Genomic DNA, 12,270 nt, shown 5'->3' on the forward strand with positions numbered 1-12,270 from the left:
AAAAAGTCTCAAAAGAATTTCAGCCGATGGTTAGAGTTGCCTTCAAGTAGCTGTGTATATTGCTTTTAATTTTTCTTTCTACTTTGTAGATTAGATAATGATAAAATGGTTATAAAATGCTTATAGTAAGTGTAAGGTTAAGAAGTTCAAGAAACCTCCTCTTTTTCAGGCCTCCCTCTACCCCTGCCCGTTCATTTTTTAAAATGAGGAAGGTGAGTTTGGTGCTGGTCCAAGGGAAGAGAGGAAGTTTCAAATCTCTATTACTCTTCCTTCAAAAATGTTAGATTCTGTGCTTCAGGAAGTTTCTCAGACACTGATTCTAGAGGTTGCATGGATCAAAACAGTTTTGATATGACCTGAAGACCCCATAGATAAAGGGTTGAAATAAAAATGCACAGAACAACACTTTTTAATTAACAAAGCAGCAGTTTCTTTAAAATCCAAATAATACAGAACTAGGTATCAGGACATCTTTTTTTTTTTTTTTTAAACAGATGCAAATTCTATTTCTGTTACTGAAGATACGTTGACTAGCTAAAGGAGAGCTCTTTGGCTTTTAATTTCCTTGAGATAAAATTTTGAAGTCTTTGAAATAATTCTGAAAGTTTCTGTCTTGGCAGCTTCATTACTCAGATATGGTGGCTTAGCTGAATGATTTTGGAGGTCTTTCAAAAAGAAAATATTTATGTTGAAGCTGATCCTTCTCAGGCAGATTTATAACACTTACGGCAAATGCATTTGTAGGCATTCAAATGCAATCTCCTACCTGGAACTCCTGCATGAACATCTGGAAGGCAGATGACAGAAAGAAAGAAAGAAAACCTTTATCTATATACTTTCAGAATGGGGAAAAATTTCAGGGGAGATACTAAAAAAAAAAAAACAACAGATTGGAGTCGAAAAGAAAAGAGAAATATTTTCATTGTCCTAAAAACAAGCTTGCAAGAGTTGACTTTAGCTAAAAGAATACTCTTTGAAATTGCATGGCGTATTTGTCTTAATATTCAGATTAAAAAAAAAAATCTCTGTACTTCAGAATGCCTGGCTGACAGGTCCCTTATTCTTTCCTAAAGTATTTCCCACTTCACCCTCTTAAGTGTTTCCTTTTTCTTCATTAGCTTGGGAAGCCAGTCGCCGCCAGATCTGTGTAAGTGTTAAGTTTGTCTGCCAATAGAGTTGCCATTTTCTGCCTCTGATCACATGACAAAGCAATTTTGTGTGACGGATAATTATCAGTAAGCCAGAAGATGAATCTCCTGAACTCAGTCTTCTTCAATAACATTTTTCTACTGTTTTCTCTTTTTTTATTTATTTCTGTATTATTCTAATGCTCAAAGTAGTGGATGTAACTTGTCTGAACTATTCACGTGAACTGCCACCATGAAGAAACTAGAGATATATTTTATTATCTTTATATAAGCTGTGTGCAGTTCCTAGGAGTATGTGCTTGCAGGAACATGTAACTGAATTTACACCCAAGAAAATTTTAAGTGCTTAAGAATTTTGTGCAACGGAACTTAGAGGTGTATCAATGCTTCAGTCAGAGGTCTGATGCAATTCCTCTCTCCATGTTTCAAAAAAAAAAAAAAAAAAAAAGATATGAAGATATGCAAAGCACCTTTTCTTGCAGACTTTTTTTTTTAAATGGTACTGTTCTATCTCATTTTGATACTTTTCCTTCATTCTAAGACATGCTGCGTGAGTTTGGAATAGAATTCAGTCATCTGTGGTATTGTCTGAATGATCTGAGTACGTAGCTAAATACCACGTATCATTTAATTCCTTTTAAAATACATGATTTTGTTAGTGAACTAAATTAAAATGAAATTTGCTCTTTTTTTTTTTAACTTAGCTCTACACAATAGAAAAATAGGTGATGACACAAGTATTCCTGCTTTGGGAAGTTTCTCTCTCCCATCCTGTACCACCTGTGTTACTGTTTTGCACCATCTAGTGGCAGAAGTTGGATGTGTAAAAGCAAAACGCAAGCCGATCTTAAAAGCTCATCTAAGACGCAGTAGGTTGTGTTGTGCCCTTTTTGAACAAGAAATCTTATGACAGATGTGCCTGACTTTAAAATTGAGTGGTAATTCTACCATAGACTCTCTAAAGCACTATGGATATAATGAGTGAGTGAAAAGTGAATTGCATCTGCATTTGCTGTAGTTTTGTTGCTAACCCAAGCTTTGCCACTTTGTGTCTCCTGTATAATACCCTTCTAAGCTTTGTGGCATAGTACAGTAGTTATTGCAGCTATTGTGGCAGTACAGGGTTGAGGGTAGGATGGGAAAACTACAGAAGTGTTGCTGGATCAGAAATGAAGGTTTGGTTGCTACTTAAAAGTTTTTTTTCTATGTTTACATTTTATCCTGTTTTCTAAAAATAGCAGTCAAAAATAGTACAATGCTTCTTTCTCAGATATCCAGCACGAACATTGTAGAGAGAGAAAGCAGCTTTTCTCAGACATTGAATACAGCTTTTCCTTAATCCATTGTGAGAATACTGCTATTGTAACACAAGCATAAGTTTATCTATGGTACTGCTCTCTATTTGCTGAGCTGCAAGGAAGGTTGTAAGTTATAGTTCCCCAACTGCTGGGATGAATCTTAAAACACAGCGTTTTCGAGGACAGCGTTGTTCCCTTTTGCTCTTTTACAAAGAAAGTCAGTTCAAGCATCACTTTGCGTGAGTACTGAGAAAAAGCTCACAGAAATGATTGCATGCAAATGGGATAGCATCTGTTAGTTTGGTGGTGGCGGTGTCTATATTCTTAAGCTTGATGAGTTCGGTGATACAAATATGGTTTAATATGGCCAAATTCAGTGCCTCCCTACTTTGAGGAGGGGAATTGTATTTGGTGAAACAGTGCCAAAAGAACAGGTAGTATTGCAGTTTGGAAAAACAAAAGGGGAGATTTGCGGGTGGACAGGCAAAGCAGCGAAGCAGTAGTGGTGTTCAGCTGTCAGCAGCGATCGCTTTGTCTGTCATAGCATCGGTAGCGCCGATCCTGTAACACTGAGGAGGAGGGGAATTTAAGCAGTAAGAGAAAACTTTCCGATCTTATTTAGGGTATGTAAAAGAGTATTTTATAAGACGTTACAGGAGCCTGGCTGACTTCAGTTCAGCAAAGAAGACTCTTGGAAGATTAGTGAAGTTCCTGCCCTTAAGTAGCACGTCCTGGGTGTGGCTGAGGAAGGTGAAGAGCTGCATGAGCTACAGGGCAATACTGAAATAAGAACAATGGGTGTGAGCAAGCTTTACCTGCTGGACTCAAAATGGAAATGAGAAAGTTTCTAATGATTAGATGAATGAAATCTTGACTAATTTTGCAGTGACAGTAGTAAAACCATGACAGTAAAGCTGCTGTAGCAGGGTGAGACATGGCAGATATCTAGACAGGGTGGCTACCTGCAGTAACAGAGGAGGAGAAAGCGTAGTAACACAGAAGTCCCATCTCATGAGACAGCTTCAGTTGCAGTAAGAAACACTTCCCATGATTTATTAATACTCCTTGTGGACTTTACCAGGAAAAACATACCCTCAGGTCAGCCAGGGGCTCTGGGTGCTGCCCTGTACTCCCTAGGGTGGCCATGGTCCTTGTTGAAGGACCTTGCTCAAAGGGGAGCAAAGTAATGTGTGCCTTGTGGGGTGCCAGGGCATGAAACTGTCAGCCAAAGTGACACCTTCGTTTTACTTGGTCCTTCAGGGAATAGGACGTAAACAAGGTCGGTACTACCCATGCACAGAGATGGTGTGGTGTAGTTGAGGGCTTTTTTTATTGTAGGCTTAACAAAATCACAAAGCTTACAGTTGAAGAATTAAGGTGGGAAGTAAGATATTTTTTAACACCTACTGTAATTCAGGTTGTTCTAGCTTACCAAGGGAAGTGGTAAATACTTCATCACCTGGAGGTTTTACACCAGGGTTGCCTGTCTCTCTAAAAAATGTGCTGCAACTCATCTCTGGATTTATTGAGTTAAATACAGGAATCTCTGGATAGAATTCACTGGCCTGTGTTAGCTGGGAGGTCATATTCACAGATCTTAATGTTTTTCTTTCGGCCTTAAAAACCTATGAGTCAGTAAATGTCCAAATGCTCAAAAGTGTAGCAATTTTATCATCTTAATACTTTGTATGTTTCATAGTACTGAAAAAGCTCATGTTGTTGGGCAGCCTATTGCAAAAGAAGCTATTCATGTGCTTAACTGTGCTCTAAAGACAGGATTGTTACCCCGGACTGAAGTGCTCAGTTGTAAAAAGAAATAAAACTCCCAGTGTCTAGAGGGTAGAGAACGAAACTTTTTTTTTTTTTTTTTTTTTTCCTGAAGGGTTCAGAAGGTGGCCACATCTCAGCTTTTCATTTTTTTAATCTTCATTTTAGTACTACGCCAATCTGTTTAGATTGGGCTATTGTTCAGCAAAATTATCCACCTGTAGTAAAGAGCAGAATATGTAGAGGTCATTAGTATTTTAATAAAATTTACCATCGATCCTGGTTTATATCTTAATGCAATTACAGTATGTTTGTTATGCTTTTTTCATTAAAAATTCTTCCATGCTAAGGTATCTTCAAATCTCTCAGCAGAAAAGCAAGGTCTGGGGTTGGTCGGTTTTTGTTGGAAGTACCGAACGTGTACAACTTGGCTTTTCAGCAGTAGGAACTGTGAATTCTTACCCGTTCAGTAAATTAGGCTTGTATCAAACCCTAATTTTGGCTCAGCGGACATTGCTTTTGCCATAACGTGGTTCTGCAGAATTCACTACCACCAGGAGTTAAACGGAAAATCACAGCCAGTGGAGCAGAGCTTTCCGAACTCGGGTGGAAGGAGACTGCCGTGTGTGGGTGCTGTGCCTGCTCAGGGCCGTTGGTAGCATCAGTGCAGCTGGTGGTCGGCTGGATTGCAGCTGCAAACCTAGGTCTGACGACTGAGTGCCACACAATGTGCTCTCATGAGTAAACAGAAAATAACTGCCTTTGTAACTTGCAATAACGTTTCTTTTCAGGTGAATATTCTGGAGTATATTCCAGCAAACTTCAGATATATAAATAACTTCCTAGAATGTTTTGCAGTTCGGTTTTTCCGGTTAAACAGAATTAAAGTTTTCCAAGAAGATAAAACCTTGTTATCTTTACAGGTGGTTGAGCTGAAGCCGGGTGGAAAAGATATTCCCGTTACCAGCGCTAACCGAATAGCGTACATCCACCTGGTGGCAGACTACAGGCTGAACAAACAAATCCGACAGCATTGCCTCGCTTTCCGTCAGGGACTGGCCAACGTTGTGAATCTTGAATGGCTTCGAATGTTCGATCAACAGGAAATACAGGTACTTCTGCTTAAAACTGCAGAAAACATATGCTTTAAGCAGTATTTTTTTCCCCCTCTAATACAATTGTTTAATTTCCTTCACTATTAGGTTCTGATTTCTGGTGCCCAGGTTCCTATTAGTTTGGATGACCTTAAATCTTTCACAAACTATTCAGGTGAGTATATTGTAATTAAATAAAAATAAATTAAATTAAATAAATTAAATAAATTAAGTTTATTATGACTGATTCGGGAATAAATAAATTTGCTTCTTATCCTAGCTTTTTAAAATAAAAGTAGTAGGGTCTGTTTTTATGAATACTTTGATCCATGGGTATGTAGTTTATTTTATTTGCAAGCTTGCATCTACGTTTCTAGCCAGACAATTAGATGGTGTATAATTCCTTTTCTGAATCACAGAACGGTTTCAGTTGGAAGGGACCTTAAAGCCCATCCAGTGCCACCCCCCTACCATGGGCAAGGACCCCTCCCAGCAGCCCAGGCTGCCCCCAGCCCCATCCAGCCTGGCCTTGGGCACTGCCAGGGATGGGGCAGCCACAGCTCCTCTGGGCAGCCTGGACCAGGGCCTCACCGCCCTCTGAGTGAAGAATTTCTTCCTCATATCTAATCAAAACCTACCCTCTTCTAGTTTAAAGCCATTACTCCTTGTCCTATCCCTACCCCCTTGACCACGAGTCCCTCCCCAGCTCTCCTGCAGCCCCCTTTAGGCCCTGGCAGGCCACTGTGAGGTCTCCCCGGAGCCTTCTCTCCAGGCTGAACAACCCCAGCTCTCTCAGACTGTCTTGGTAGCAGAGGTGCTCCAGCCCCTTGATCATCTTGGTGGAAAATGGATGTTAGTCAGTGATCTGTGTCTAGTTGCCCTGTCTATAAGCCTGCAAATGCCTTTGGGATGGTTGCCTCTATTAACACATTCAGACCATTTCTCAGGCAGCCTGAAGAGAGAACTCATACATTCTCCTTGTGAGAAATGCAATGTATCTCCATTTTTCTCTGCATTTATCATAAAATGCTAAATTTAAAAAATACTAAAAAGTAACTACTATTATCCTAAGTTCACATCCTAGCTTACTTCAAGGTAAGGTAGGTAAGTTGATGCATTAAATAATATCCTGAATCTTACAGATTTTGCGAATTCTTGAAGTAAAAGACAGCAATCCAAACTTACTAGTTAAATATTAACTAAATAAAATTAATTAAAAATAAGTAGGATTCAGTAAAAAAAGCTGCAGTTAAGAAGCTGAGAGATGTAATAGCCATGGGTAAACAACAAATGAGAAACTCAAAGTGCAGTGATCAAAGAGATCTATAAATGAGAGAGGTTAGCAGTGTAAACCAGGTGGCTTTAATATTTTCCCCAAGCTTTTCAAGATTGTATGCTAGGTTTTCTGAAGAGTTTATTTCTTGCATAAAACTGTTCTGTCTATAAATCATTTAAATCTTACAGGTGGCTACACAGCAGACCATCCTGTAATTAAAATATTTTGGAGAGTTGTAGAAAGCTTCACTGACGAAGAGAAACGCAAACTTCTCAAGTTCGTGACAAGCTGCTCTCGGCCACCTCTGCTGGGGTTTAAGGTATGTCTTCCTGACTTCTCGGCAAGTTTCTGTCTATGTTACAGCTTATGATACAAGCCCTTTTTTCTGTAGGAATTGAAAAATTGAGGATAATGTCCCTCTGGGACTACAGACAGATACAGTTTAAATGCTTGCACTTGGATATAATGAGTAAATGATGTTCTAGCTGCAAAATTTGGTGGGCCTAAAAAAGCAATAGTTTAAGCTCCTTTTTTTTTTTTTTTTTTGTGGAAGGTCCTCTCTGTCATTTCATGTTACTATACAGAAGCAGTATTGCCACCAGTTTCAAGGAACAAGTTGAGTTAAGAATATTGTCTTCAAAATCAAGCAAAAGAGAGTATTTGGGTTAAAACAGATACTAAATTCAAACCACTGAAATTAAGCATTTGCAGCTGGAGATATATTTTGCATCCTTTTAAGTTCCATTTACCTGCTTATAAGATCGTGGCTCATTACCTTTTGTATTTCAATATTTTGCTGCTATCCTTAGATTTTTATTTACAGTGAAGCTTAGGTGTGAAGAAAACTTCTGTGTGTTGTTGATGAAACTGAAGAGAGGGCGAGGCACGTTGAAGACATTTTGAAATTAAATTTTGGAGATACTCTGTCCATGAGTTTCAGATGCGCTGCAAAATTACGTTCTAAAATATGATCACGGACTTCATTTCCTCTAAAATGTGGGAATATTTAGTGCTTTTCTGTAAATATAAAGATAAAAGGATAAGAAAATAAGTAAAGAAAATAGGTAAAAGAAAATAAACGTAAAAATAAAAGGATAAAGTGCTTAGCAACAACACTACCCCCTTTGGTGCAGTGGTCAACAGCATATTTACTGTTGTACTATTTAATAAATAGAATATAAAGCTGGGTTTATCCAGAACATAAATACAGATACTGCTTTACACGGTTGTTTCAAGGTAAGAACACAGCTGTTCTGTTTTGCTCCTATCTTACAGTTGCTAAACAAAGTTGGAGTACATGTACTTAGTAATTTCTCACGTGATAAGGTACTGTGATGTGATATTTAATTAGCAGTGGGTAGTGGCTACTTGTTTACATTTATTAGGTGAAATAAGTAGATGAACCCATAAGAAACCAATGCAAGTTTTGTATAGGTGTTAAAGGTTCATTAGCTGTTCTGTAAAATAATACTACACGTACTTTATTATCTAGTGGTGTGGATGAACATTTTCTCAGGAAGACAGATACTAACATTTTATATAGGAACAAGGATTTCAGGTGTGCATGATAGTCTAGAGGTGGAAACAATATATTTGGAATTTTGCACAATTTGTTGAATCATGCTCTGAAAGTTCATTTTGATTTTTTTTCTCTTAAAATCAGCATTTTAAAAATACTTGAAAGGCAACTGCTAGAAGAGTTCTTTTCATATCTATGAATCAGGCCCTTTCCTATGCTGGAGGTGATGTGATAAAAGATGTCAGGTGTGAAAAACAAAACACACACGTATCTGAGATGTTTGTAGTACTTACCACTATTTTTCTCTTATTGAATTCAACAAAATTCATTCTAGAGTTTTCAAACTCTGTACTGATGAAAAAAGATAAATCATCAAGTTTTCCTCTGGAAAGCAGACAAGACGATGTTCCAATATTGAAGATCAGTGGTCTCCATCGCAGACCTCTGCCGCTTGAATGATCTGAAATAGATAAAAACATACGTGTGTTATCATACAGGAGCATGTGGAGCGGTTGCTAGGGGTGACCAAAGAGTATTCCTGGTGGCTTAAACAACCTTTTTTAAGCTGCAGGGTGATTTCAAAGAGGAGGCGATGTTTTCAGTGCCACGTTCTGCAAGGAGGCAGGGCCCTTTGCCCTTGGCTTCCCTCTGTCCCCTTGTGCATTGCACTTGACGTTCTTCTCCTTCTTCAGGCCTTTCTTTTGTTTTGCTGTGTCTTTACGAGCCGGTACAGGTGTGCGACACCGTCGTGTGGTCATTTCAGCCTCGTTTGGGTACAGTCCTTCCGTAACCCTCGGTGCAGTCTCACCCTCTGCCTAGTCCCTTTGGCTGCTGCAGTGAGTTCTGCGCGGTGCTGTCAGCACGTGGATAGGCAGCATCCCCTGCAGCTTCAGCGTCTGTGCTCTCCAGCTCCTTTCACAGGCACCTAGGAGAGGAGTGAGTGCTTTCAGATGGTGATCTGTCAGAAGCAGTGGATCTAGGTTATTCGTTAGTTGATTTGTGCGACTGGTTATTTAAAATCCTACGAGTATTTCTCTTCCTCACATGGGCCTGTAGAGTTTATCGCTGCGTGGTCTCCTTACTCTAGCAATGGACAGGATTCTAGAGGGCAGTGGGAAGGACACTTAGAAAACTGTAGGATGGAACCAGGATAGATAGAACAGAGCACGTCAGTCATGTAATGAAGGGAGAACTGGGAAACAGTTGTGTGGGAACAAAGTAAAGACAAGTCTACAAATGTTGTCACCCTACTTGGAAGGGAAGAGCAGGAGATGCAGATGTAGCTACCCAGCTCTGAGGTGGTGAATGTGACATTTGAAGAGATGTAGGAAGAAAAATATTAAGACTGACAGTGACACATTGAAAACAGGATGGAACAAAACCAAGTGTGGAGAGTTGTAAGTTTGTGTACTTGGGGGAGAGGCAACAAACTGGCTTCAACATACTTGGCTAGGAAAAAATGGAAGTGAAATAGTTATTGCTATAATGCTGAAAAACTGGTAAGTTTAAAAATGAAACAAAAAAAACCAATTAACTATAGAAGAGGCTTGCAAGCTTAGCCACATGCAGCAGTCTTGGCAACAGAAAGCAGAGTGAAGAGGCATTGCTGCTGCTTTGCTGGGCAGCATTGAGCAGGAGTTAGGTCAGTTACTTCCAGAACTTGCCATGCAGGTTGTCTTGTAATTTGTGAACATGAAATATCGAAGTGTTTTGTTAAAATGGGTTTACCAACAAAGCAGGGGGTTGCTGGGAAATGCTGGCCAGTATTTGCCAGAAAAGGAACTGGGTAATTGGTATCGTCATGAGGAATAATCTTTTGGTAGCCTATGACAATGTGATGTTGAGAGCTTTGCATGCTATATATTGCAGAACCTTCACCTTTTGTTAAAGTTAGTGTGTGTGAATTTAAGACAGAATAGAATGGTTCAGTTGGAAGGGACCTTCAGAGATCTTCAAGTCCAACTGCCTGGCCTCTCCAGGGCTAAGCAAAAGGTAAAGCTTAATGAAGATTTATTAAGGCCGTTATCCAGATGCTTCTTGAATACTGACTGGCTTGGGGCACCAACCACCTCTCTAGGAAGCCTGGAGGACTCTGGGACTCCTTTTCTCCAGACTGGACAACCCAGAGGAGGGAATGTCTTGACATTCCTACCTTACAGGTAGCACAGTCTAGCTTTACATCCTCTAAAAATTTGGAACTCTCACTGCCAGATTCAGACTCAAAATAACATTTGCTAAAGCTAATTAAAGTTTAATAAGTTTAATAAGTTTAATAAATGTGATTGTTACAGAAAAAAATCATTAAAGCACGGTTGAAAATTGTTAAGCTCCAATCAGGTCACATAATAAATGGATGATACTTTCCACTTCTAAACTATTGCAGTTTTCCGCTGTACGGTGTTTAATTATGCAACAGCTGGTGCCCTTGGCATGACATTTCAATTCAGAACTTAATTTTTCCATTTTTAAAGCTAAAGTAAAGGAATTCAATTAGCATTTTGAAAGGTACACTAAAAATGCAGCATTTTAGCCATGAAATACTTTTTAAAGCCTCCATTTGAACAATAATTTAGCTTAGAATCTCATTGACCTTCTGCCTTTGGAGCTGGGATTTTTTTCCAGTTTCTGAAATCAGAACTGCTTTACCTCAGGCAAGCCTTTGATCGAATGAGTACTTTGTTGCCAGCAGAAATGGTGCTTAGAAGTGACAAGTATTTTTTTTTGCTATTGACTTTTCCAGAAAAAAAAATTACATTGAAACGAAATGTTACATACGAAATTACATACAACAGACAAAAACCTGTTCCTCAGATCCGTGGTTATCGCATCACAAGAATAATCAGGGTTTGACAAGTTTCTGTTATTAGAATCGTGCACATCTGAATCACTCCAGTGACAGCTGGATGGTTTTATAATTATGAAGAAACAGTAGAATTGCTTTAAATAAAGGTGGCTCTTTATTTGGAGAACACGAAGTACCACTTTATTGAGAGTTCTAGACCACCATAGTGTAAGTACTTGAATAATCTTACACATGAACAAATCTATTGACATCATTAGTACTGCTTGCCTTAAAATTTATAAATTTTAGGCTTCTTGAAAGATTAGTTTAGACAGAAATCTCTTTAGGGCAAGAAGAGCCTTTAACTGGAGTCATGGAAAGTATCAGGCAATTGAATTTAACAAAGAAAATGATTATATATTGTGGTGTGTAGTGAGGTGTGAAGTAAAGTGAAGGCCTGATACTTATCTGCATGAAGAATTTATACATCTGGGGAATGCCAACAAACTAAAGCTCTAGAAGGATAACACTGAAAGGGTGTGTTTGATAATGGTTTGTTTGGGATTTTTTTATTTTTATTTTTGGGATGTTAGAGAAAGGAACTTACATGGTAATCTAACTGCATTACATTTCTGCTTACAGTCTGGTTAGTCATTCATCCTTCCTCCTCAGAATATCACTCCAACAGGACAAGTAAATGCTGACATAGTATTTGTTCATATAATTGGAATACTTTTAAACTTCACGAGAAGAATGTTGTAATTGGCATATCACGTCACTTCATTAGCTAGAGCAAAAATTGGTTTGTTGGGGTTTTTGTGTGTACGGAAACAGTGTCTTCCCTGCTGGGGGGGAGGTATAATTCTGAGAAGAAATCATGTCGTTCCACAATAACAAACATTATACATTATTCAAATGGGACAGAACATCCTCTTCTGTTACTGCTAGTGGTCTTAGTTCCCTGTGTTCAGCGTCTACTTCACTGTTAGGAAACTTCAGTGTAACAGGAACTCATTGTTTCCCTGTTCCTACAGAAGAAACGGGATCCATGTGCATTTGGGAGGCTTTGGAAGAAGAGCCTACAGTTGGGAATCCTTTGTTTCTTTCTCCCACATACAACTAGAATTTTCTGCTTGCTGCAGTTCTACTCTTTGCATTTCGTATTTCACTTTTTTGTAGCATCGTATATTTGCAGAAGAGAGTGCACAAACAATAACAAATTATTTCTTTTTCCTTAGAACCAGATAAATGGCTTTGTGTTTTGCAAGGATTTTGATGGGGATGGGATAGAGGGAAGTGCTACCTGATTCAAAAGGGCTTTTGTGATCACCAGGAATGAAAGGAAAAGGAAAAAAAGAAAAAAAACCAAACCTCTCAGCTGTTAGG

The 12,270-nt window shown here is 38.8% G+C and overlaps 1 protein-coding gene across 1 annotated transcript in view; it reads left to right on the forward strand.

The window, feature by feature from the left end:
* UBE3C (ubiquitin protein ligase E3C) overlaps window positions 1-12,270 on the forward strand; it is a 78,836-nt gene that overhangs the window by 64,841 nt on the left and 1,725 nt on the right. Inside the window, exons 20-22 of the mRNA XM_035564289.2 lie at window positions 5,137-5,325; window positions 5,416-5,482; window positions 6,772-6,902. Of these exons, the coding sequence (XP_035420182.1) occupies window positions 5,137-5,325; window positions 5,416-5,482; window positions 6,772-6,902 (387 nt within the window). The remainder of the gene's footprint in view (window positions 1-5,136; window positions 5,326-5,415; window positions 5,483-6,771; window positions 6,903-12,270) is intronic.

Source organism: Cygnus atratus, chromosome 2, assembly GCF_013377495.2.
Source record: "Cygnus atratus isolate AKBS03 ecotype Queensland, Australia chromosome 2, CAtr_DNAZoo_HiC_assembly, whole genome shotgun sequence".
Taxonomy (NCBI): Eukaryota; Metazoa; Chordata; class Aves; order Anseriformes; family Anatidae; genus Cygnus; species Cygnus atratus.